At 43.5% G+C, this 13635-nt stretch overlaps 1 protein-coding gene across 1 annotated transcript in view; it reads left to right on the top strand.

Annotated features, from left to right (window-relative positions):
- The window catches only part of LOC111951519 (acyl-CoA synthetase short-chain family member 3, mitochondrial), a 41257-nt gene that overhangs the window by 9960 nt on the left and 17662 nt on the right, over positions 1-13635 (top strand). Inside the window, exon 9 of the mRNA XM_023969653.2 lies at positions 3227-3330. Coding sequence (XP_023825421.1) covers positions 3227-3330 — 104 coding nt within the window. The remainder of the gene's footprint in view (positions 1-3226; positions 3331-13635) is intronic.

Below are 13635 nucleotides of genomic sequence, written 5' to 3' on the forward strand. Positions count from 1 at the left end.
AGGTTTTATTACATCACTTACCAACAGCAATCAGGCTTTATTACATCACTTACCAACAGCAATCAGGCTTTATTACATCACTTACCAACAGAAATTWGGTTTTATTACATCACTTACCAACAGAAATTAGGCTTTATTACATCACTTACCAACAGAAATCAGGCTTTATTACATCACTTACCAACAGAAATTAGGTTTTATTACATCACTTACCAACAGAAATGCTTACAAATAAGACACTTAAAGTATAACTTCAAATAACAAAGCCTCTCAGTTTAAGATTACCTTTCAGCCCCAAACTGTCTGCTGCTACTGTATCTCTAGTCCTCTCCCTCCAATGTGAGCAGCAGCAGCCTAATCACCTGTTGGGGCTGATTGTCCAGCCAATCACACACGTGACTTATTATCCATTAGCCTCCTAACACAGAAAGTACTGGAAAGGGACTGGAAGGGTAGATAGGTCGTGACCGGCCTCACACGCCAGTAGAGTAGGTAGCGGTGTATGCACCTGTCAGTTGGTTGCGATTCGCAAACATCTTTTAAAGAAGAAGGCGGCTGCGCTGGAAGGGCACGGTAAGAGGGCTTGCCTCCTCCAGTGCCACAAAGTCATTATAGATGCACTTTCCTGTGTGCTGATTTTCAGAAAATCTTATTTGCCTGTGTAGCACTTTCCAAGTGTTGAAAGGTACAGACTTGCCAAAACCACAAAATTGCCATTTTCAGCCCAGTATTTCGTTCTCGCTGGGTACTTCACGATGACTATTGTTATTACAACACATGAGTTGCTTCCGTGGAATGGCTCTGCACTGTAATGGCCTTGGAGCATTATCAGCGAGCTTGAGCAATTTCACTCATCACCCCAGATGTCAGAAAAGTAATAGAAAAGCGGGTTTGGAGCTCTCTGGAGTAGGAGTCGCGTCTAGCTTTACCGTTCAACCCACACAGAGGAACAATCACAGCACAATGGAGCAAGCACCATTTCATAGCCCTTATTAACATAGCCCGGAGCACTAACTCAATGCTCACAGGCAGAGCAGACTCTTACTTATTGGGTGACAAAGTTCATGATTTCAGTCAATAACATTTTCCAGCTTGTAGCAACCAGGAAGCTTGGCTTGTGACTGACTCTGCCTGTTTGCTTAACATTTGCAGGATTTATATCATGCATTATCTGGGATGTCATGTGCCATCTTTCAAGGAATATATGTGCCATTGATATACCTTCTCATTGCAAGGTGACACGTACAAGGTGCACATACACAGACACACACAAGCGCACACACACACACACACAAACACATGCACACTAAATGCAATTATGGGGGCGAATGTTTCCTCTCTCATTGTTGTTAATGAGACACAAACTTCCCCAGTGGGACTATGTTAGGTATAGTACTGTGGGAGGTATAGTACTGTGGGACTATGTTAGGTATAGTACTGTGGGACTATGTTAGGTATAGTACTGTGGGGGCTTATAAGTACTGTGGGACTATGTTAGGTAACATAAGTACTGTGGGACTATGTTAGGTATAGACTGTGGGGACTATTTTAGGTATAGTACTGTGGGAGGTATAGTACTGTGGGACTTGTTAGGCTTAGTAGCGTGGGACTATGGTTAGGTATAGTACGTGGGACTATGTTAGGTATAGTACAGTGGGAGTATGTTAGGTATAGTACTGTGGGACTATGTTAGGTATAGTACTGTGGGACTATGTTAGGTATATGTACTGTGGGACTATGTTGGTATAGTACTGTGGGACTATGTTAAGGTATAGTACTGTGGGACTATGTTAGGTATAGTACTGTGGGACTATGTTAGGTAAGTACTGTGGGACTATGTTAGGTATAGTACAGTGGGACTTATGTTTAGGTATTCGTAGTGGGACATGTTAGGTATAGTACTGTGGGACTATGTGGTATGAAGTACTGTGGGACTATGTTAGGTATAGTACTGTGGGACTATGTTAGGTATAGTACTGTGGGACTATGTTAGGTATAGTACTGTGGGACTATTGTTGCCTGTCCAAGGCTGAATCTGGGCCTCTGAAGATATGGAGAATTACATGAATTGCATGAATTACACACAGATCCAACCATCCATGGCTGCCTGTCTCTCCCCTCTCCTCCCAACATCTGTAGTCAGATTGTTCCAGAGTAGGGGCAGGGAACAGAGTGCAAGGTGTCACGGGTGAGATTTACAYTTAAATGGCGTGCTGTGTAGAATACGGAGCAAAGAGCAGCAGAGTGATTCTCTGGATGTTCTGTAGAGTTCTGTGACCCTGCTTCTTCTACCCATTCTCATTCAGATTACACCAAGACCCTCACCCTAACCCAGATAACAGACCAATCAGAGGAGGCTGGTGGAAGGAGCTATAGGAGGACAGGCTCATTGTAATGACTGGAAGAGAATATACAGTATGGAACGGTTTCCATATGTTTGATGCCGTCCTATTGATTCCATTCCAGCCATTACAATGAGCMCGTCCTCCTATAGCTCCGCCCACCAGCCTCCTCTGAGGCCTATACAAATTAGAATTCCTTGAGTTATGTGTGGCAGGAGGCCATGGAAACTGTATGGCCTCAGACGTTTTGACAGCAAATGAAGTCTTCTCTGCTTTATCAGACCATGTCAAGGTCCCTGAGTGAAGATTAGCATGGCTGTATCTGTATAACCACAGCTAGAGGGGGATTTTTACTCAGATCAACAGGAACAATATGTGCTGTTTTGTGTACACGTTTTTATGCAAGTTTGTCTGAGACTCGTAAGGCAATTATAGTCTACTGGTAAAACTCCAGTTTATTGTTCTATTCACCCTGCTACTGGCACAGCTCACTTTTCTATAACTTGAAAACACTTAGCCGTAACATTCCTTGGCTGTTATATTGTTTTTTTATGAACTGGGTGGTTCGAACTGTGAATGCTGATTGGCTGAAGTATACCATGGGTATCAAAAAACATGTATTTTTACTGTTCTAATTACATTGGTAACCCGTTTATATTAGCAGTAAGGCACCTCAGGGGTTTGTGGTATATGGCCAATATACCACGGCTAAGGGCTTTATCCAGGCACTCCRTGTTGCGTCGTATGTAAGAACAGCCCTTAGCCATGGTATATTGGCCATATACCACACCCCCCTCAGGCCTTATTGCTTCCTTATAAATCTGCCACTACTCTATTACACTGTTCTGGCCTATAGAGCCTGACTGTTCTCTCTGCTCCTCCAGATTGAAGAGCCTTTTCTTGGCTGGAGAGCGCTGTGACGTGGAGACTCTGAACTGGGCCAAAAGGAGCTTTGGAGTGCCTGTACTGGACCACTGGTGGCAGACTGGTAATACTTTCATTCGCTACTGGAACATCATAATGGACACTACATGTTACACTAGGACAATAGTTAGTTTTCTTGATACCGGCTGTGGTAATACATCTGACACAACATCTCTCCTATATCTCATTTAAAGGCTCAGAACGAAAGAATAGTTGTAACAAATKATAAATGCAGGACTCTATTCTCTGAGCACCTTTTGAGAATGTTAATGTATTATAGTTTTACTCTATTTTAGGGGTGTACTCTGAAATTGTCAGTGTGAGTGAATTGTTGTTACAGTCTTGGTAGTATTTTATCAGCCCATTGACATTAATTTGGCCTTGAAAAGGCATAACAAATAGCCATATCTCCACAGTAGAACTCTTCCTTGAAAGCCCCTTGCAGGGATTAAGTGCATGGACTATGCTCCTGATTTAATTCATCCTTCGCACTTATACTGTATACGGAGCACCAGAGGAAAGGGCATTTCTTTCACTAAGTGCCATGCTAAGAAGAGGAATTAGCCCACAAGGATTTGGGGCTGCTCTGCAATGGTCCTAGAGTGCCCTAAGGCTTTCACTATGCTCCCACAGCCACCCAATTAACATAATCAGCTTCTCAATCTAACCTCATTAATACTAGTCCTTTCAAAGCAGTTCACAGTTCATCATTCATAGACCATGTGCTGTGGTCTAGTAGCTTTACAATGGATAAGGAGGGGAAGTTCTTCTTGTTGGTGAAAGTGTGTGATTCATTTTGTATATAATACCTCCCAATTGACCCATCATCCATCATCACTGTTGTCTATATTGGTGATGAGATGTGTAATTGGGGTCTTGAGTGCAAGGCTATACTGCATTGTTTCCCCCTGTTTCCACTGTCACATTCGAATGACTTTAGAGTCGCTAAGACCCTATTAGCCACTTGGTGGGTGATTCCAGCCCATGTTCCAGGCAGCGAGCCATCGTACAAATATCCCTCTCTCCCTCGGCTCGATTACCCCCAGTCCCACGAATCAGTATTACATGTGATAGAGAAGGCGGCCCGAGAAAGGCATTGAATGCCATGGACGTTTTTTTTTTTACTATTCTGTGTGCCTGACAGGGAATTAATCGGGGAAGAGCAGACATCTCTGTGTTAAATATGCAATAAAAAAAAGACATGGACCTTGAGAATGTACGGGTGAGAGAGAATCCACCTAACACTGTCTTGGATCTCAGCCAAGATTAGCATGTTTGGGGAGATGGCTCTTTCTCTTCCAGACCTCCCTGGAAATGGGTGTTGTTAACTCAGTAGCAGTAACCTACAGGAGTTACCACGCAAAACGGGGMTTTTGGTGTTTTACTGAATCATCCACTGTTAGTTGTCTTGAGCCAATGTGCTACAGTGCAACAGCTCCAGTTGATACAATATACAGTATGAGCCTTCCTTCGTCTTTTCAGATGACCATTATGTTGCTTTGGTTTTCTCAAAAGCCTATATATACACTGAGTATACCAAACATTAGGAATACCTTCCAAACATTGAGTTGCACCTAAGCTGTGGCGGTCATTCAATTTTGTCAACCGGTGATTGTCAAGCAAATAACTGCCGGTCTCACGGTAATTGACCGTTAATTAACGTAAATTGTCAAGGCTCAGGAGAAGACCCAGATGCAGACAGTTTCGAAGTAACAGAAGTTTATTACAAAAACAGGGGGGCAGGCAAACGACAGGTCAAGGGCAGGCAGAGGTCAGTAGTCCAAAGCAGAGTCCGAAAGGTACAGAACGGCAGGCAGGCATCAGGGTCAGGGCAGGCAGAGGTCAGTAATCCAGGGTGGTATAACAAGGTACAGAACGACAGGCAGGCTCAGGGTCAAGGCAGGCAGAATGGTCAAAAACCGGGAAAGCTGGAAAACAGGAACTAGAGACAGACAGGAGCACGGGAAAAAAGGCTGGTAGGCTTGACGAAACAAAATGAACTGGCAACAGACAAATGGAGAACACCGGTATAAGTACACTGGGGATAATGGGGAAGATGGGCGACACCTGGAGGGGGGTGGGGACAATCACAAAGACAGGTGAAACGGATACGCTGTGACATAAACACATTTAGCATCTCCTGGCTTCCATGCATAGACTACAAGTCACTGATGTAGACCTTTGGAACATCTACATTTTAAAAAAGTTTAACAAATCCATTTAATATAGCCTACACCTTCACAATAAATCCATTATTTATTTTAGACCGGTCTAAAGAAACACGATATTAAGAAAATGTAGTCTATTTCAGAAGAACAGAATATCATACTCTAAGTTGTCTTTGTTAGGTCCTGATCTGGCTGTGCCATATGGCTTGTGGGCTACACTAGTTCATTTAGCAGACAAGATTTGCTTAGAATTCCGTGACATTATTCCATAGTATAAAGAATACAATTGAACAAAACTGAATAAATTAGAAAGGATATTTTCTCCAAACAATTTGAGGGAGGACGCATATGTGGCTATTCTGTGCTGCGTGGTTAACAAAGAAAGAGGTACTTCTATATGCTTAATTTAGAGTTATTTATGTAACTTTAGTTGTGATACAACTATTGTGCTATAGGTTCTGATTTTCTAACACTGCATGATGCGACTAATGATGATTTCAAAAAAGTTGCACGGAAGGCATGATCTCTGCTTWGTTTTTTTGCGCAGGCTATACACACTTCATCAGTCTCTCATTCACAATTTGACAAGCACTTGATAAGGCCTTGAATTTCCCAGCTGCATCCCCTTTGTGTGGCCGTAATKCCGCCTAAAAAGATCCATGCCTTTTGTGGCCAATAGCCATTGTGCCCTTGGGCTGAATATAATAATTATAATTCCCTTCTCCCGGCTGCGTGCCGAAGCACCTCTCACTCACATGGCTATAATGTGATCGGGTCTTTCTTACCTGCTACAAGTGAAGACAGACACATCGGGGACGCAACTGCGCGTGTCATTATCCAATTCCGAGGCGCATATTGAAGATATTGGAAGAACTGCCCACATTTACTTTTCGTCAGCCAACATGAGTAGGACTAACGAACAGCAAAAGCACTAGCCTATGTCAATCTACTATCACCCATAGTACAAAAGTTGACCTATTCTGTGCAATAAATAAATATTCCAAACATAGTCTGGGACAATTGTGGGATGCGATAGATCCCAAATTAATACAACCACTAGCATCAACAAAAACTGTTTTACATAATGAGCTTGACACAACAAATGTTTAGCTTAAAATGTTGATAAACTATTAGGCTATTTCTTCACATTATGAGCTCAGTAATGCGCACACGGCAGTAGGCTTTGAGCGTGAATGTTTCATTAGGGGGAAAATACCATTCTCAAAATGGCATTTGACTACAAATGCGTTTTATGCATGTAATGCTTTTATTATAAAGGTGCATTTTTATAGTGAAAATGTTATTCCGCAAACTTGAAACTCACGTGCTGCGTATGTTGTCAGTTAAGCTCTACACCCGTTGTAAAGCGGATTATCGAGCTTCACTTTAAGAAGTTATTTGGCCACTTTAGTTGTGATACAATCCTTTTTAAAACATATAGGTCTATGTGCTAGGCTACATGAGTTGTGATACTAACCTTATTAAAACATATAGGTCTATGGGCTAGGCTACATGAGGTGTGATACTAACCTTATTAAAACATATAGGTCTATGGGCTAGGCTACATGAGGTGTGATACTAACCTTATTAAAACATATAGGTCTATGGGCTAGGCTACATGAGGTGTGGGACTATGATTTGAAAAAGATGCAAAAAAAGCATCCGCTGTTTCTTGCCTTTTGCTGGGCATCATTCACAAGTGAATATATATGCATATATCATTCATTCACACTTTACATATACTAAATAATATATGTGTGAAATTTGTTTTGATTTAGAATGGACCATTAYCATGCACCTGTATCGAAACAGGGGCAGCGGAAAAAAATACATGTCATCTRTGCACTTAAATAGCGAATGGAAGACGCTTTTCCTGTGGTTCATTTTCATGCCAGCCAGGTAGGCTACACTCCTGTTGTAAAGAGTGCTTCATTTTAGGAAAGTTGAGAAATAAATATAGTTGGCCGAGCCTATAGAAAGCTGATGGGACCCTCCTCTTTTTAATAGAGGCCATCACTCTTCTCACGCAATTGTATAGCCTATAGAAATATTGGCAACATGAGCTCATGGGCTCTCATGAAGTGTTTGATTACATTTCCGATCACATTTGCATATATGTCAGAGTGATTCGAGGGACAATAGAGTGCTGAGTACCAAGCAGTAGCAAGTTTGGTAGTCTACAAATGACCATCAGCAGCATCAGAGCTTGGAGAAGCCTAATTACCGTGACTAAACGGTCACATGGAATTTGACTGGTGACATGACTCGTGGCCACCGGTGTGGCGGTACTATGGCCACCATAACAGCCCTAGTTGCATCCCCTTTTGCCCTCAGAACAGCCTCAATTATTCGGGACATGGACTCTACAAGGTGTCAAAAGCGTTCCACTGGGATGCTGGCCTATGTAGACTCCAATGCTTCCCACAGTTGTGTGAAGTTGGCTGGATGTCCTTTGAGTGATGGACCATTTTAGATACACACGAGAWACTKTTGAGCCTGGAAAGAAACCGCAGCGTTGCAGTTCCTGACACAAACTGTTGCGCCTGGTACCTACTGCCATACCCCATTCAAAGGCACTTAAATATTTTGTGTTGCCCATTCATCCTCTGAATGACATAAACAATCCAATCCATCTCAATTGTCTCAAGGCTTGAAAATCCTTCTTTAACCTGTCTCCCCCCCATTCATCTACACTGATTGAAGTGTATTTAACAAGTGCCATCAATAAGGGATTATAGCTTTCACCTGGATTCACCTGGTCAGTCTGTCATGGAAAGAGCAGGTGTTCTTAATGTTTTGTATCGTCCGTGTATATGGAAACCTGTAGGAGTGCATCGTTTTGCCTGAAATCGATGGTGCTTTGCCCCAGAGTTAAGGTCAATTCCATTTAAATTCCAGTCGATTTCCGAAGAATTTAAATGCAGCTGGTGAACTGGAAAAACAGAGGAAATGTCACATTGATCAATTGAACCTCAGTTAATTCCACTAGCGCTAACAGAGTTGAAATGGAATTGACCCCTCTCTTTGGCTCCTCTCCTCATATTTCACTGATCAGTCATGAGTGCTGTTTTAGCAGGCACGCCACACAGGCATTATTACGTRAGGCTTTTTGGCAAGGGTGTAAATCTACTCTGAAGGGCCAATGGGGGATGAGGTGGGATGAGTGATTGACATCCCAGCGTGTGGCCCTGACACACACACACAGTTTCCACAGTGAGCAGATAGATCAAAGACTGCCTCCTACTGGTTGGCTGGTACAGTGTGATCTGAACGGCCAGATGGCACACATACACACACACACACACCAATACAAACACATATCGACACACACACACGTCTCACACACAGTTCAGATGAGTGTAAAGCCACTGGCTGTTTCCGTACTGTCTCCTCTTCTACTCTTCCTGTTTGCAGGAGAGTCTCAGAGCCTGTCCAGCACGGAGCTCAGAGGACGGGTTTATGAGACATCTATCAGTCTGGATGTCTTTAAAAGACTCCTTCCTTCCCCAACTTGTCCTTTGTGTCTAGCTCATCCATTCTATTTGTGTGTGTGTGTGTGTGTGTGTGTGTGTGTGTGTGTGTGTGTGTGTGTGTGTGTGTGTGTGTGTGTGTGTCCGTGCCCAGTTCCTTTCCCGGCTCTTTAACTCTCCTACGAGGTGGTTCTTCTCCATGGTTGTGGTGTTGATGTGAGGTTTATCAGAGACGACAGGCTGATTCTCAGAGCATATCCTTGGTGCTCTCTCTGTCAGTCCTAGCCCTGAGAGGTATGATAGGATTCCTTCACACTGTCCGCCTACGGTTCGCTGAAGTTCAGTCAAACCTCAGACTGCTGATAGATTGAGTTGGAAYAATAACCCTGGCACCTTCCCAGCTTCTCTGTGGTGCTAGKGCAGTCCAGACCAGGGAGCTTCATCCACTGCAGGCTGTGTGATTGGCGGCAGCACTAACCTCAAAGCCATAACTGGGAATAAAGGCCTGCAGTTCTCAACCTGTTCACTGGAGAGTAGAGGAGTCTGTCTCTGACAATAACCAAAAGTCCTCTCTCACCCTTAGGCACTCTGGCTGTGTTGTTGTCGTGTGTGTGTGTGTTGTGTGTGTGTGTGTGTGTGTGTGTGTTGTGTGTGTTGTGTGTGTGTGTGTGTGTGTGTGTGGTGGTGTGTGTGTGTGTGTGTGTTGTGTGGTTGTGTGTGTGTGTGTGTGTGTGTGTGTGTGTGTGTGTGTGAGCAGTCTGTGTTATTGTGAGAGATGAGGAAGCTGCAGGCATGTTCTGTTCTCCATTGTCACACAAACCTTCTAGAGCATCAGTTTCTGTCAGATGTTTAGAAATGGGCCCCAAACTTTGGGCTAAACATTTCCCTTTATATTGACAGCTGGAAAATGAAACCTCTGCAGTGATTTCATTTTGATTCTGGGAGAAAGCATGCATAATTAAGTCCTGTGGAACAACCTGACAGGCTTGGCAGTAAGTTTCTGAATTCTCCCCCGTGTACTGTATTAATTTCACATGTCATCTAAGGATTTCAGCACACTGTGCTTCAACCTCTCTGTGACAGGTGATCCATCAAACCCATTTATCAGCCCCAGTCTTGTCTTCTCACGAGAAGAGCGAGGCGAACTGCAGTGATGGCAAAATTCTAACTGTGGTGCGTGTTGACATTGGCTTGCAGCCTAGGCTTCTGGAGAGGATTGTACATTTAATGCATAATGTTCTTGCAGTAATCCCAAGATCACTGAAAAAACACATTCTTTAAGAAACAACACAGTTATTGGTATTATTCCCAACATTATTATTCCAAACATGTTACTTTGAAATGTTTGGGTGGGTTCTCACAAATCTAACTTTAAGACATTCTCGGAAATCAAAGTACAACTCTTTTGGAATGCATTCCATGGACAGTTGTTTGTTGAATAAACCATCACACACTTCCACTTATTTATAAAGAATGTAAGATGCCTGTAAAGATTTGTCCTTCAAATGCAGTCATGCTGTCTCCATCCAGGGGCTTTACTGCTGAGCCTACCCAGGCTGATCTACTAGCTCCCTGCAAAATGGATACATATTGAACAAAATCAATTACTCTTGGTTTTTCACAAATCATTCCACAACACGCCCTGTAATCTCTTTCCAATGTAATATTCAGCAAAGGAAAGCTGAAATCGATGGCATGAAAATCAGCAGGAATGGAGGCTCAGAGAGATAGAGATTTTAAAGGCGGGCGGGCGACGTGTGGTAATCTGAATTAGAAGACACCGCAAAGAGAGGCTGTCTGACCCGTAGAGATCCTATTATATTAAGATATAATTCTGTGGTCTGACCACTTTCAGACCACTGATCTAGAGACAGTATTGAGGTGGTGGAAGATGATCTGAATGGAAGAGGCTGTCTGCCAGATCACTGATCTAGAATCAGAGTGAAATAGTATTCAAAGCATTCATGCTCTGTAAAGGCCGCCTGCCTTCCATCTGAGAAAATTAAATGTATCACAGCTTGAAAGCAGCAGTCCCTGGCCATTTCCTGGGCTTCTCTCTACCCTGGAGCAAACCTAGTGTAATGTACCACTGCTGTGTGGCAAACTGTATCATCACAGAGAGCCAGGAGCAGTGTCTCTGCCTCGCCTTGACCACCCAGGGAACTCCTCACATCTACTGTGGGCCCTGGGTTTCAAACAGTAGGATCTCACTACTGTAGGAGGCCGTGTTGTTTGTAATGAACTGACAGACAGAGTAGATATGAGTAGAGAGGCTTCTGTACAGTCGTGGATATAAGTGTTCCTTTCCTCCTTCAGCCTTCAAAGAACTGTAAATGAGTTTTTACAAAGGGGCAGGTGTTTTGAACAGAATTATTTCTCGTCTGTCACTGCAGGAGTGTTGTGTCTACTGAACAGCAACAGTAAGAGTGTGAGAAATATGTTCCTCTTAATTGTGTTTGATGAAAATGGCACGGCACATCAACAGCTCGCTTCAAACTCTTCTACTAAATGTTGCCTCTGATTAGTCTCAGCTAAATGTGTCTAACTTGTCAGTGATCTCATATGAACAGCATATTTCAATTATGTAAACAAGCTTACAGGCAGAGTTTGACTGATTGACCAATTTGGCTTTGAATTTGAATGAGTTTTTTCTTCGTTTTCTTTCTCCAAATCAGATGTCATTTTGCAGGGCCAGTGGGTAAGATGACTTTATTGATATAAAGTAGAAGTGATTTGTGCACTCGTTACTTTCATGTACACTCAGACACACACGCTGTCAGCTGATTTGCTGATACATTTTGCGTTTCAATCATTCTCTCTCGCTCTCTTTCACTCTTCCCTCTCTATTGCCCCTATCAAGAGTATTCACTCGGTCTCCATTTCTGTTACATCACAGACAGTCACATCTTTTAACTTCAGTCAGACAGTCTCTGCAGTCTCTGACCCCCACCCCTTTATCCAGATCTGTCTGAATACTGGCTCATTTTAGCCTATCTATGCTGAAAGAAAACAGAGAAAATGGCTGCTATTTTGAAGCCTGATAATAATCTGTGTCGCTATTTTAAGACCCAAGTGCCTGGGGTTGGAGGGACGGCTGATGATGAAGGTTGCTGATGTCATCAGTGTTGCCGGGCAACCAGAATATTTCCAGTTGGCAGGGTTTGGCTCACCAGGGTGAAGTGGCTGATGGGAGGCAGCGACAAGAGACGCAGGGAGGGCAGGCGGCTGGGTCTCTGCCCCCCCTCTGTCCAGCCCCTGTAGCCCAAGCTCCAGCCCAGGGACATGACACACTTAAGGTTCTTTCCTTTTAAGCTCTGTCTCAGTACGAAGGTTCATTGTAACATGGTGGTGAAATATGTCTAGGAGCAGTACACGAGACGTCTGTCCTCTGATAGGAAGAGACATTTGGTAATCATCACACAGAGATGAGGAACAGAAGCTGAACAATTAAGTACAAACTGTGATATTACGCAAATGGGTGCATAATGAATTGCAATTAAATAAACCTTTGTGAGGTTGTAAATTAAAGTGCAATTAGAAACAGGATCCTACGTTTTGCAGCAAATGAGGTTTAGAAATAATGACTTTCCTTTACAACTACGGTGTTTCTTTCTTGATCTCATTCTGACTGTAGAGTTAGAGAGTTCATTCTCCTGGCCCTGTGCTCTGCACTAGAGAGTAGCCTGTCCTGTCTGTGGGTCAATGCCACCATGTGAAGTGGCTCTGTGTTCTCCTGTGTTCACACAGCCTCCTCTAAGCAGCCTCCTCACCAACATGAAAACCAGTAGCTTTGTGCTTGGCACTTGAGGCTCTAAAGTCCAACATGATTACGCCCCAGAGAGTCAGGAGGTTAAGAGGAAACCTTAACTACACAGCTTAACACCTATTATGGATGGCCACGTAACTTCACTGCGTTTCCAGTGGACGCAACCTCAAGTAACCGCATGGGTATGGGACTTGGAGTTTGTTAACACGTTTCACCTCCCAACAGGGGCTAGGTTAGTSGTAGTATCTCCTCCCACGTTACAGTCATGCTACTAAGGTAACGTACAGCTATGGTGTAATGGACACGTACTTGGTCCTCTTATCTAACGCTATAAGACTACATCCCATTACCAGATCATTCAAAAGATTGCAGCCAAATAAAAATACCTAATGTGTATTTTGTTTACCCTACTACCCAGATACACATTACATACACAATCTATTTTCAGGTGAAAGCCCTTCCTTTGGCCAACCTTTCCTTGTTTTCTGTGCCCACCTGTGGATTTGCGTGGCGTGTCACACTTAGCGTGTCACTCATTACCATATGGCTCCCGTCCCACAGACTGGCTCATTAAGAGGTTCCTGGTTCGTGGTGGGCGAGGCCGCGAGCGCAATAACAGCCTGGCTCTCCTCTGAGACACTGTGTGTTAGCCTCTCACTAGAGGCTGCTAGTGTCATTGGCTCCTCAAGCAGAGTGGTTTTCTGTCGGCTGTGCCTTGTTTAAACTCCATAGGCCGTAAAGCTGGTGTTTCTTATTACAGAGGTCATTTTGTAATGAGAAAATGTGTATGCATGAACATTCCACTGTGGGTTTGAGGGAGAGGAATTTGAGATTCTATTAGAGCAGGTGTGACGGCAGTTTCCCTTTCTACTCCTCTACCTGTTCATCTGCGTACGTAAGTTTGTGCATGTCTGTCACATGCTGTGTGATCCAGAGCTGAGCAGCAGCTGTGACCTCCATGGAGG

Source organism: Salvelinus sp. IW2-2015, linkage group LG24 (genome assembly GCF_002910315.2).
Source record: "Salvelinus sp. IW2-2015 linkage group LG24, ASM291031v2, whole genome shotgun sequence".
Lineage (NCBI taxonomy): Eukaryota > Metazoa > Chordata > Actinopteri > Salmoniformes > Salmonidae > Salvelinus > Salvelinus sp. IW2-2015.